At 36.6% G+C, this 12,686-nt stretch overlaps 1 protein-coding gene across 3 annotated transcripts; it reads left to right on the forward strand.

The window, feature by feature from the left end:
• Positions 1–207: 207 nt before the first annotated feature.
• Positions 208–12,554, forward strand: LOC117779476 (enhancer of mRNA-decapping protein 4 homolog). 3 transcript variants are annotated; one of them, XM_034615684.1, is made up of 12 exons: positions 208–439; positions 517–875; positions 953–1,161; positions 1,225–1,646; positions 1,705–1,958; positions 5,461–6,849; positions 6,908–7,221; positions 7,366–7,615; positions 7,680–7,920; positions 7,981–8,146; positions 11,073–11,583; positions 11,650–12,554. In XM_034615684.1, exons 2-12 carry the CDS (start codon positions 532–534, stop codon positions 11,840–11,842), a joined length of 4,293 nt encoding a protein of 1,430 aa, XP_034471575.1. In that variant the 5' UTR covers positions 208–439; positions 517–531; the 3' UTR covers positions 11,843–12,554. The 3 variants fall into 3 exon arrangements, with proteins under 3 accessions (XP_034471575.1, XP_034471574.1, XP_034471576.1); XM_034615683.1 differs by having other exon boundaries at positions 502–875; positions 11,650–11,842; XM_034615685.1 differs by having other exon boundaries at positions 721–875; positions 11,650–11,842.
• The last annotated feature ends 132 nt before the right edge of the window (positions 12,555–12,686 follow it).

A 12,686-nucleotide genomic window follows, 5' to 3' on the forward strand; every position in this document is an offset into this window, starting at 1 on the left:
ACCGCTAAGCAAATAACCTATAGAGAAGTCATTTGATACAACAAAAATGCACCCAGACATTGCGTCCACCGGTGAAAAATTCTATGGACCTGAAAAAAAGAAACGGTTCTTTTTCAAATTTTATTTCATAATTGATTTTTTCAAATAATCGATTTTTACCTCAACAAAGAATTAAAAATCGATTAAGAAAATCGAGCACTACTGCACACGCCGCTACACACCACTAACGCTTTGCGGCATTGGAGCAAATTTTCGCGAAATTTGCGATTGAATTTTTACGTGTGCTTTTGTTAAAATTTACTTTTTAAATGGTGTAAAACGCTTGAAACAATAGCTCCGTGCGTGCGTATTTTATGTGACCATCTGAAGCAAGAAAATAAGAGCGAGAGCAAAGCAAGATCGCGAGCACTGGAAACTGGAAACTGCTGCTCAAGTGCAGGTTAGTTTACGTTTACACAATGGAATGATAATGTTTATAATAAAGTCGAAAGTAAACAATAGATGGTCTCTTCCTAGTAAGTAAATGCGTCAATGTTAATCGCGCTCTTTGCGCTCGCACATTTGCCAATCTTTCGTAAGCCGCTGTCATTGCAATCATCAAGGTGTGGCAAAGGCACAGCTACAACAAAGCACGCGACAACAACAACAATTACTACTACTAAAGCAATTACCAATACCAACGCTCATTTAACGGCATTAACGAGCAACAGTAATTTGCAGACAGTTCCAACAACAGCTGGAACAGAACGAACAACTATTCTAATTGGAACCTGCCTCAATATGAGCAGCAGCACTGAACAGGATCAGGCAGCAACAGCCGGAGTCATTGTTGCCGCCAATGGCAATCAATCGGATACCAAAAAAATTGAAGTCATGTATGTGTTAGCCTGACAGTGTATCATCCATCATCCACCATAATTATTCATCATTATTTGTTTTCCTACAATTCCAGCAATTTCAAGCCTTATGAGAAGCAATGCTGTTATAGCATCGAAACGAATCATACGAAAGTTTATGGCTGTGGTGGTAGTCATGCACGTGGCTCGTCGAAGGTGAAGCTCAAAAATGTCGTCGACTATAAATGGGAACAGAAATATTATTATCCTGGCCATTTGGTGGCAGTGCATCGTGATGGCAAGCATTTGGCCTACGCCATCAATGGTATGTATCAATTGTTATTGAAATAAACAAAACATAATTATATGGCTTTGTCTCCACACACAGTTAACAACAAAGCCACCGGCATGGAGGGTATGGTTCGTGTGTGCAACACCAACACAAGCCAACGTGCCCTCATCAAGGGTATGAACGGAGAGGTTCTTGATTTACAATTTGCTCACAGTGAACGGGAACGGATTCTAGCCGTCATCGATGTGAGCTCCCTGTTTGTGTATAAAATCGATTTAATCGATGGAAATTTGATGTGCAAACTTGTACTGAAAGTGGATGATCCCATTGCAAGCTATGTACCCGAATATGATATGGTCTCCTGGTGTCCCTACGTCACCAGCAGCCACACCTCTAGCAGCACTGCCACCGCCATTGGTGCCACTGGCGAAGAGGAGGATGAAAACCAGTTGTTGATTTGGTCTCGCAGCACACAATTTCAGTGCTTCCATGTCAGAATGATTGTTACCGAACATGGCGTAAGTTGGCGAAAAATATTTCAAGACATTAACAACTAATAATGTATTAATCTTACAGCGCGGACAGATACAGCCAGCGGCTTTAGAAACTGGTTATCTTAAGATTGAGGAGGATTCATTAATAACCTGCGCTGCTTTATCACCGGATGGCACAACCGTTGCCGCCGCCTGTGCCGATGGCCTGGTGCGTTTCTATCAAATCTATTTATTCGATGTGCGCAATCATCGCTGTCTGCACGAATGGAAGCCACATGATGGGAAACGCGTCTCGTCATTATTCTTTCTTGATAACATCAACAAACCCGTGGAGGAGTAAGTAAATCAAATACCATATTAAAACAGGGATCGCATTTATTTTTCATATAATTTTAAATTATTTTAGAGGAAAAAAGTGAGATAATAACTTAATCAACTTTTTAGAAAAAATATAATTTTTGCTAAATTAAATTGAAAGTATTAATTTAATGCAAATATCTTTTGAACCGGGAATGTATAGTAATTCAAGTTATTGTTTTGACATAGAACATAATGCCAATATTTTTTTTTTGATTGGACATGTCAGAGACTAAAAGAGCTAGAGCAACCAAATTTGCCAAACGGACACCTCAAATCGCGAAAAACCACCACGCCTACAGTTTTTCAGTTTCTGTGGTAATTAACATTATCTAAAGCAGTGCGACTAGAACGCCACTCCTTAGCTAGCAGAGCTCGAACTTATCCTTTACATACATTTGAAGGGGAGCTTAAAGAGCATTGAAGAGCATTTGAATGATATTTCCTATTACATACAATCTTTTGTTATCAGATTTCAATTTTTGTCTCTACTCGATGAAAGGTTGTTGTGGAACGATTTTTAATTTTTAATCTAGGAAGAACATTTTACGACCGTGAAAGATATCCTGAAAATATTTTTTGAATTTTTGAGTTGGTTGGTCCAAATTGGTAAAATTAAGTGAAAAATTTTACATTTTTTAAAACCGATTAAATAGGAAGTGAAAACCGGAACAGGCCTGATATTCTTTATCAGCATCAACAGCGGGGTCGGTAGCCATGTGTGTCTGTCCGTCCGTCCGTCAGTGTGAGCGCCTAGATCCCAGAGACTATAAGAGACAGAGATACCAAACTTTCACCCAAAGACTCCAAATGCGTTTGAACTAGTGATGTAAATTTGGGTCGAAACTTCGATGTCGATGTTCATCGATGTTTAAAAAATGAAAATTCGATGGTGAATAAAAAAATCGGTCAAAAACTTTGATGCATCGATGCGTCCAATGTTTCGTTTTTTTAACAAAATTCCTTTAAAAATAAAATTAATACAAATCAAGTGTTGATATCGTATATCTATTATTCGAATTTAATAAAATAATACAAATTTAGTTTTCATAACATTAACAATTTTTTATTGACAATGCTTAAAATAAATATTTTCACAATGAATTCCGTTGATACAATTCAGTTGATCCATAATTTTCATTAACAATGTTGTATATTATAATTATAACAATTAGTGCTCCCGTAGCAGTTATATTAATTGTATGTTATGCTTTCATAGCAGTCTTAATCGTTACGACCGATGTGTAACGATGCATCGATGTTTTTTACATCACTAGTTGGAACTCAAGTTTGTTTTAAAATTTTAACACGCCCCCTTCCGCGCCCGTAAATCGCGAAAACCATCCGTCCTTCTGTATAAACACAAGGATCTCAGAGACTATAAGAGATAGAGTAACCAAATTTGGCACACAGATCTCGACAATAGCATTTTCTACTTGTTTTTACTAATAGATAGTTATTTCTTTAATGTACCTTTATATATATTTAAAAATAAGTAACGGTTATCCTATAGTCGTGATCTCGACTAAAGCCTTTTCGACTTGTTTTATTATGTTTTCTATATCACTGCGGACGGGAGTTCGCGCTAGTGACGAAAGCAGCACGAAGAGTGCGAAAGGCGACCCAGGTTTAGTCATTACTAACAAAATGGCATACTAAAACTTTTGCTAACTCACCTGGTTCATAAGATGAGGGTGTGTTAGTGAGAGGGGCAAAGTTCAACCCTTTCGTGAATACTGGGACAATATGTCCCATCAAATTTCAAACTTCTGTATTAATATTAATTTTAAATCGATCGCTTTTGTAAACAATCCCAAACGCAGCTTTAAGTGTCTATTTCACAATGTAAAAATAAAAGCTAGTGATGTAAATCCAAACTTTGGATTAAGTTTTATATCGGAATAGAAAATCGCCAAAAATAAGTATCGATTTGTCGATATATCGGAAAATAGTAGATCGAGTGGCAAATATCGAGATTTTTCAAAAGAAAAATTTTTTAATTTGAAAACGAAATTGTAATCACAAAATACGCGCGTACTTTTATTAGAAATCTTATTTGTCCTGCATTGCTTTAATGTTTTATTCAAGCTTTGGCAATTTGGTAGGTTATTTATTACGGTCGTTCAACAAAAGTTGAACGACCAAACTCAATTCTATAAATTAACTACGATTAATAATCCCCTGTGAGTTGTCGATTTTTCATGGAAATCGATTTTGAAGTTGAAGTACTCGATAATCGTTTCCGAGAAATTCGAGCTGTCGATATTTCGATATATTTTTACATCACTAAAAATAACGGTAAGCATTAGCATGTAAATGCAAAGTTGACGATGAATTTCACAACTTCGGTAAAATTTTGTCAGTTCGATCGCAAACTTTGACAAAAGCGCATGTGTAAGCTTCAAAGTGCACCCTATTAGCGGTTTTCAGTGAGAAAAATAGGAAATCTAATCTAAAATATATTTTGGAAGCGTTAAGCACAGATAAATTGTAACATATGTTATACATGAGTAAGTTATACGTTTTGGGATTATATGTCCCAGGATAAAAGGACGATTTCAGAATTTTTAAGTATGCAGTACATAATTTTTTTTAGCAATCCTTCATAATGTGCAAAAACATTTGCCACAACTATCTTGGATTTTAAAATAATACTCCGTCCCGAAAGGGTTAAATGATTGCAGCTAATGAAGCCGTTGGGGGCTAAGGTTAAAATTTTTTGTTTTTCAAAAATTTTTCGTCGATTGATGCCTCGATCACTCCAATCCGACAACTAGTTCAAAAGATAATTAAGTTTGAAATTTTTAGTGGACTTCACAAAATGAAATGAAAAGTCAGTTTGTCTGTTTGCATCAAAGATTTAATGATGAGGATCTTTTCCTTTTCGGAAATCTAGAAATGTGTGTTCTACGACGTCTTAAAAAAGCCGCTAGTTTAGCGGGAAATCGCTAAATCCCGCTAAAATTTAAGCCCCAACAGTTTCCAAACCAAAAAACCCGAAAATTGGCATTCTGCACTGTGCGCAAAAAGTAATCTTTATGTTTGTGGTAGCTCACCCTTTTTGCGCACAGTGCAGAATTCCAATTTTCGTGTTTTTTTTTTTATTAATTTAAATTTTTATTCAACATTTTTATATGGGAATTTTATTTTTGTACGTTACAATTTAGATATCAGAAATTTTGGGGCTGGAATATGCTTTCGTCACTAGACTTTTACCTCGTGTAGAGGTTTTTTTTGTGTGATCTTTTATAGTTTCAAAAATACATTGCGATTCATTATTATTTTTACCTAAAAAGAAATTTTGTAAATTTATTATTTTGCACAAAACTGTATTTGGACTGAACTTTACCTCCCTGCTAAAAATATATTTATTTTCAGCTTTTAAAATATAAATTAAATATTTAATTCAATACATAATTTTCTATTTGTTAACAAATCAACAAAAATGGGAAGTTATATAATATTTAATTACTTTTAACAGTGCCTACTGGCAGTATGTGATCACCACAAGCGATTATAACACGGAGATTAAATTGTGGAATTGCTCACTGTGGGAGTGTCTGCAGACGATAAACATTGTTGCCAGCATTCCGACTCCTGTGCAGCCCTGCAAGTTTATAGCCGGCATTGATCGCAGTGCAGGCTATTTGGTTATATCCAGTCTAGACTCTCTGGCCGTGTATGTGATGCAGATAAGCAGCGGTGCCGGAATTAATAGCAGCCTCAATGATCAGGCCAGCGATAGTGGTGACTCTGATAATGGAAACGTTTCAGGCGGAGCTGGCAGCGGTCTTGGTAACAACGAAGCCGCCGTGCGCATCCAGAACATTGCCGAGTTCAAGCTGAGCTCGGGCATCTTGTCCTTTTCCATTGTGAATGCAAGCATGCGTCGATTGAAGAGTACCAACGAGAGTTACTATCAGTTTGAGGAGCCCGATGATTATGATGATGAGAATAATGCAACCACCGATGCCCTCGTGGTGCACATGTTTGTCGTGCAGGGCAAGAGCCTGCAGGAATGCCAGATTATTTATCAGCCGTGTGTGGCTGAGAAGCCTGAGCGAAGTTTGAATAGCAGCAACAATACGAGCATTAGCAACAAACGTTCGTTGACTCCAGATGGGGCAACTCCATCGCGATTTTTGCACGTGGCGGATATTAAACAGGAGCCAAGCTCACCGCACAACAGCAGCAGCGGCTCGAGCGCTGTGCCGTTGGATGCACTCTTTGCCAAGTCAAAGCGCAACTCGGCGGGTTCCTCTTCGGCCTCCGTTGTTGCCGTTGCAGTTGCTGCTGCTGCTGCAGCTGCACAGGATGCAACGGCAGCTGTAACTAAATCTCGTTCTTCGTCTCCACAATATGCGAGTGCTTATCCGCAACTGAATCTCATGACACCGGATGCGTTTAGTGCTAGTGGCAGTACAGCCGTGATTTTAGCCACCAGCAGCAATAACACAACTGGCGCGGAAACTATCAATACCACAGCTGTTGCAGCAACTGCTAGCACAGATCAGTCGGATATCGACACTCAAGTGTTGCAGACACTGCGCATGTTGGCCACGGTTACATCGAAGGGAACGGAAACAGCAAATGCAAATCTGATGAAACTGATGAATAACACTTTGATTGAAGATCGGGAGCAGCAGAAGCTGAAGGAAAAACTGGAGGCGCGCAAAAAGTTTATTGCCATTGACCGCAATCCGGAACGCAATGCAGCTGAAAATTTGGCCAGTGGCGGCTCAAGTCCCAGCCGAGAAGTCCAGGAGATTATGGCCACGCAGGACGATGCTGATGACTATGAACCGGAACTGGAGAATCTGGAATCGGATGAGGAAAATAATTATTTCATGCCATGTAAAACCGAAAAGAAGTAAGCATCTAATGATAACCTCTATCTCTGACTTTATAATATCTAATTTGATGTTTAGAAAGGAGGAAGAGCTTGTCAACTCATCGCCTTTGGAGGAAACTGCCGGCAATTGGTTGCCAGATGCATCCTTATTGCAATCAGCGCCGACTAAGAAATCAGCCGAATTGCAAAATGCTGCACAAATAATGTCGCAGGCTGTGCAGCACAAAAACAATGGCAATGTTCCACCGACGTTGGGCAACAGCAGCAGCAATAGCAACAACACGGCAACAACATTAAATAGCAGTAACAACAGCAACAATAGCCACAATGCAACAATTGAAATTACAGGCGGCAATTCAGAAACGAATGCAAAACTGGAACAATTATTGGGTGCGTATATAATAAAAAGATTAATCTATGGAAAGTGTTTAAATCTCAGGCAGAAATTTTTAACTATTCATTATTTCTTAATAACAATTGCAATGCAATATTTATGTGCCAATTTTATTTATTTCTTCTCTGTCAACATTTCAGATCTGGTCAAGGCGCAATCGCAGCAGCTTAACAAACTGGAGCATGAAGTAAGCAAACTGCAACAACAGCAGCAGCAACAACAGCAACCTAGTAGCAGCAGCAACACGAGCAACGCAGCTGCATTGCAACCGAAAAGCGTCAACGAGTTGGCCTACAAAATTGAAATGCAATTATCTAAACTGATGGAACAATATCTGAAGCGTTACGAAAATGAACACAAAAGAAAACTGGCTGAATTTCTACACGAACGGTTAGCAATTGAATTTGATTCCTTAAATATCATTCTTATCCTCATCATTATTGTCTTTTGTCAGCGAGAATCAGAACCGTGCGCTACGTGATTCGGTGCTGCAGGTGCTCAATGAGTATGTGATGAAATATTTCACGGAAATCATTGGCAATGTGTTGAATGTGGAGCTACAACGTCAGGTGCTGCCACGTGTCAATGCCAAAATGGATCAGCTACAGAATCAAATGCAACTGGAAATTGTCCAAAAGTTAAATGTATTCGACAAGACAATTAAAGAAAATATTGCACAAGTGTGCAAGAGCAAAGTAATGAATGACAAACCTAGTTACAACCAAGAACTGCTACTAAATTTGTAATTTTTATAGCAATTCCTGGATGCATTTGGAAAATCCGTACTAATTGGCGTACAGACAAGCCTGCAAACGGCCTTTATTGAGTCCATGAGCAGCACCCTAATTCCAGCCTATGAGAAATCATCCCAGAACATGTTCAAGCAACTCCACGAGGCATTTAGCGTGGGAATTAAAGACTGTAAGTAATGCAACTACACCTTAGAGATTGCACATGATTTTAAAAATAATCATACCTGATAAATATTAATTGAAAGAATAAATATATATTGAACAATATATTTGTGCTGAAGAAAATCTTAAAGGGATTCATTTTTTTATTTTTTATGTTGAACACAAAAAAATGAAAATTTTGTATTTTTAAAATAATCAGTGTGACTCAAATTTTAAACTGATTTTATATTAAAAATTATATTATGTTATCAGTGACCGTAATAGTCTAATTTTTTTTTGATAAATCAGTCTTTAACAGTAATTTTTAACATTAATTTAGTCCACAGATACCTTTTATTTTTTATTTAAATTCTGTTAATAATTATTTTAGTATGATTTTTAACAACAAATATCTGATAATTTTTATTTTATTTGTGCTATCATGTTATTTTAGACTTTAAAGGGCTAGTTACACTAGAAGCGAAACGACCGCGGAATCAAAAACTCCATATAAAACAAGTGGGCGGTTACAGTCGAGCACGCTCGACAGTAGGATACCCTGTGCCCAGGTACTCTTTACTGAAAGTTGATTTTCGACCGATTGTCCCTATGGCAGCTATATGATATATGAATCCGAATTAAACCAAATTTGGTCAAAATGTACAAAACCAACTTAAATGCATATTCTATCAGCTTGCTTAAGATATCTCAACACACAAAAAACTTTTTCATACTAAAGCTTCATTTTCGATGCATCGTTCCTATGGCAGCTATATGATATAGTGGTCCAATCCAAAAATAAAAACAAACTTGATCTGCCTATGGTATCCAGGAAACTACATACCAATATTGAAGTCTCTAGATCTTATGGTCTCTGAAATCGACACGTTAAAACAGACGGACAGACATGCGGACATGACTCAATAGACTCGGCTGTTGATCCTGATTAAGAATATATATACTTTGGGGGGTCTGCCACGCCCCATTCTGCCTGCTACATTCTGCTAAACACATTATACCCTTTTTTTCCCATATTGAATGGGCTCAGAGTATAAATAGCGGTAAAAAAAATTTTCGTTGTTTTTTTAGACCCTGTACAAAAAAAAAGTACATGGGTCTATTAAGTTTGTTTTTGTGCAGAATGAGTGTATATATTCTTGATCAGTATCAATAGCCAAGTCGATAAAGCAATGTCCGTCTGTCTATGAACACTTAGATCTCAGAGACTATAAGAGATAGAGACACCAAACTTGGTATGTACGTTGCTCTATATTGCAAGCAGATCAAGTTTGTTTCAGAATTTGGCCACGCCTCCTTTACCGACTAAAAATCGATATACAAAATTTAACATCCAAATTCTAAGAACAATTTAAAAGCTAGTGACAACAAACCTGGTATGTATTGCAGGCAGATCAAGCTTGTTTTTTTTTCGATCGGACTACTATATAATATACCGCTCATAGGAACAATCGGTCAAAAATCAAGTTTTGGTATGAAAACTTTTTTGTATTATAAAATATCATAGCCAAACTTATAAAATATGTATTTAAGCTAGTCTTATACATCCTCATCGAAGTTGGTTAAGGTCGGACCCATATATCATATAGCTGTCATAGGACCGATCGGCCGAAAATTAAGTCTTAGTATGAAAACTTATTTGTTTTATGAGATATCATAACCAAACTTATAGAATATGCATTTAAGAAAGCCATATACATCCAAACCAAAGTTGGTTCAAATCGGACCACTATATCATATAGCTGTCATGGGACCGATCGGTCGAAAATCAAGTCTTAGTATTTAAAACCTTTTTTGTTTTTAGAGATATCGTTACTTGGTTTTATATATCATGACCAAAGTTGGTTCAAATCGGACCCCTATATCATATAGCTGTCATAGGCTGATTGGGCGAAAATCAAGTCTTAGTTTGAAAAACTTTTTGTTTTATGAGATATCGTAAACAAACTGACAGAGTATGCTTTTAAGTTTGTTTTATACGTCCTTACCAGCTCAAAACGGTTTACTATATCATATAGCTGCCATTGAAACAAGTAGTCGAACATGTAATACAGCGCTCTGCAAGGGCGTCAAGTAGGCAGAATATTTTTAAATATTTAACAGTCTTAGCTTTTTCCATAGTAAGTAAGGGGTCTCCGACAGTCGAGAATGCTCGACTGTAGCTCCGTCCATTTAGTTTTATAAAGAGTTTTTATACCCGGAACCCCTTGAAAATGCGCAAAAAATGGTATAATAAGTTTGGCAGAATGTATCTAACAGGCAGAAGGGGGCGTGGCAGACCCCCCAAAGTATATATATTCTTGATCAGTATCAAAAGTCGAGTCGATTCAGTCATGTCCCAAACTGTTAATATCCATTGCCAATTTTGATTTTAAAAAGTGATTTTCTTTACAAATGAAATATTTTAAAATGCACTGCAATTTAATACTTCACCAAAGCACGTGGTCTTTGGCTGCAACGTCTGACTTTAACAGCTGTTATTTTAACATTGGACTGTTATTTTAACAGTTTTGGTATATAACATAACAGTTTGATGTATTGGCATCAAAAAATCATAGATTTGAAAACGTGAAAAATGAGTTAATGCCAAAAAAAACTGGCAAACGCCCATAATGTTATGTTATAATTGCAAGGCCAATATCTCCGTAAGTATATAAAATGTAAATTGAATATTTTGGGTGCAGATGCTGTTGGCATTTAAGATCACATTTGCAAGTATTAAATGTTTTATTTAATTATTAATTTTCAATTGTTATTATCTATTTAAAATTTTGTTCAATTTATAATATATTATACTAAAACTTTAATATAATAATATTGACTTATAAATAAATATAGATATTTATTAACTATTTTGTATTTAAATTATTACTTAATAAAAATTTACGAAAAATATTAATCTTAGTTCATTTATTTTGTCAATTTTTTTCTTGCAGTCATGGTGGAGTTCAATGCTTATCTGCAACACATGCCACAGCCGCATAATGGCGACGAGTTGAACAACAAACTGGGCCTTCTAAAGCAGCTGGTGGAAACCAATTTGTTGAAACATCGTACCGAATTAACCGACGCCATGTTGGAGACACAGCGTGAGGTAAAGAGCTTGGAAATTCTGCTTGCCCGCCAAGTGCAGGAGACCATAAGGGCCGAATTGCGCAAATATATGGATAGCCAGAATATGGCAATGAGATCGCAGGCAGCGACACCCGCTCCAACCTACGATCTACGCGATAGCATTAAACAAATGCTGTTGGCGGGTCAAATAAACAAGGCCTTCCATCAGGCTTTGCTAGCAAATGATTTGAATCTTGTGGAGTTTACATTGCGTCACACAGATCGCATGCAGGTCTTTGCACCCGACGGCTGTCGACTGGAGCAGAAGGTGTTGCTCTCGCTCATCCAGCAAATCTCAGCAGACATGAGCAATCATAATGAGCTTAAACAGAGGTAATTACGAAATAAGTTAATTTACTTTCCGTCGATTTAATTCTTAAATATATATTTTTTTTATAGTTACCTCAATGAGGCGCTACTAGCTATCAACATGTCGGATCCTATAACGCGCGAGCATGCGCCTAAAGTTCTCTCTGAACTGTATCGTAATTGCCGCCTGTTTATCAAGAATTGCCCAAAGAGTCCGCAATGCAGCAATGTCCGTCTGCTGATCGCCATGTGCAGCGCTACGTATCGCGATCAGTTTAAATGATATCAAGAGCAAACTGCTTCAGCCGGTAGCTGGCACTGACAACATTTTCTTGGCCCCAAAATCCCATGCACAGACTCCTCTTACACAAATACACTGAGACAGACAATTATTTGTAGTTTGGCAACCGTCTTCTAGCTCTAGCTTCAATTTTGAAATTAACCTTTTTTTGAATACCTAAGCTGAAAGTTTTCGCTATTTTCATTAGACATCTTTTTTTGTTACTATTTGTTTTGTGCGTGTTTGTTTTATTTTTATTAGATCTTATTCTTTTGTTCTTGTCACGATATTGTCTTTTCCAACTAAGAAGAAAACTTAACAAAAAGAAGAAAACTTAAAAAGTAGGAAAAAAAAGTAAGATACATTTAGCGTGATCAACATTTGCAATAAGTTATATATAAATATATTTTTTTTAAATCATAAATCTAAAAAATATTAAGTATTTTTGATTTCGTTCCCTTATCGCGCTTTTAGCTATGGATTCTTTTTCATTTATTATGACGCTTATCGTTAAAGCAGAGCTATAGAAATATATTTTTAAAAAACAATTCTAAATATTTCCAAATACGAACGAACTTTCTTAAAAGGGACAAACAATTATGATGATTGCTAAACTAAAAGAATAACGGAACTGCAAGTAAATGCGTAAATATTAAGCTAAGCCTGAGCGATAAACTATAACATTTATAATAATAAAAAAGTTCAAAAAAAATTATCATATACATGTATTTAAATATATCGTGTATTTGGAAAAGAAAGAAAATGCATTTGAGACTGTCAAATACTATGAGGTACAATGTCTGGTTGAGGTTTAATTGACTAACTGATAGATTTTTACGTCAAATGC

The sequence above is a fragment of the Drosophila innubila genome (genome assembly GCF_004354385.1).
Source record: "Drosophila innubila isolate TH190305 chromosome 2L unlocalized genomic scaffold, UK_Dinn_1.0 4_B_2L, whole genome shotgun sequence".
NCBI lineage: Eukaryota > Metazoa > Arthropoda > Insecta > Diptera > Drosophilidae > Drosophila > Drosophila innubila.

Coding starts and splice junctions, on each gene's coding strand:
- LOC117779476 (XM_034615684.1), top strand. CDS start 532: ATGTTAATCGCGCTCTTTGCGCTCGCACATTTGCCAATCTTTCGTAAG. Junction 1,647..1,704: donor TGATTGTTACCGAACATGGC/GTAAGTTGGCGA, acceptor TTAATCTTACAG/CGCGGACAGATACAGCCAGC. Junction 7,222..7,365: donor AAAACTGGAACAATTATTGG/GTGCGTATATAA, acceptor TCAACATTTCAG/ATCTGGTCAAGGCGCAATCG.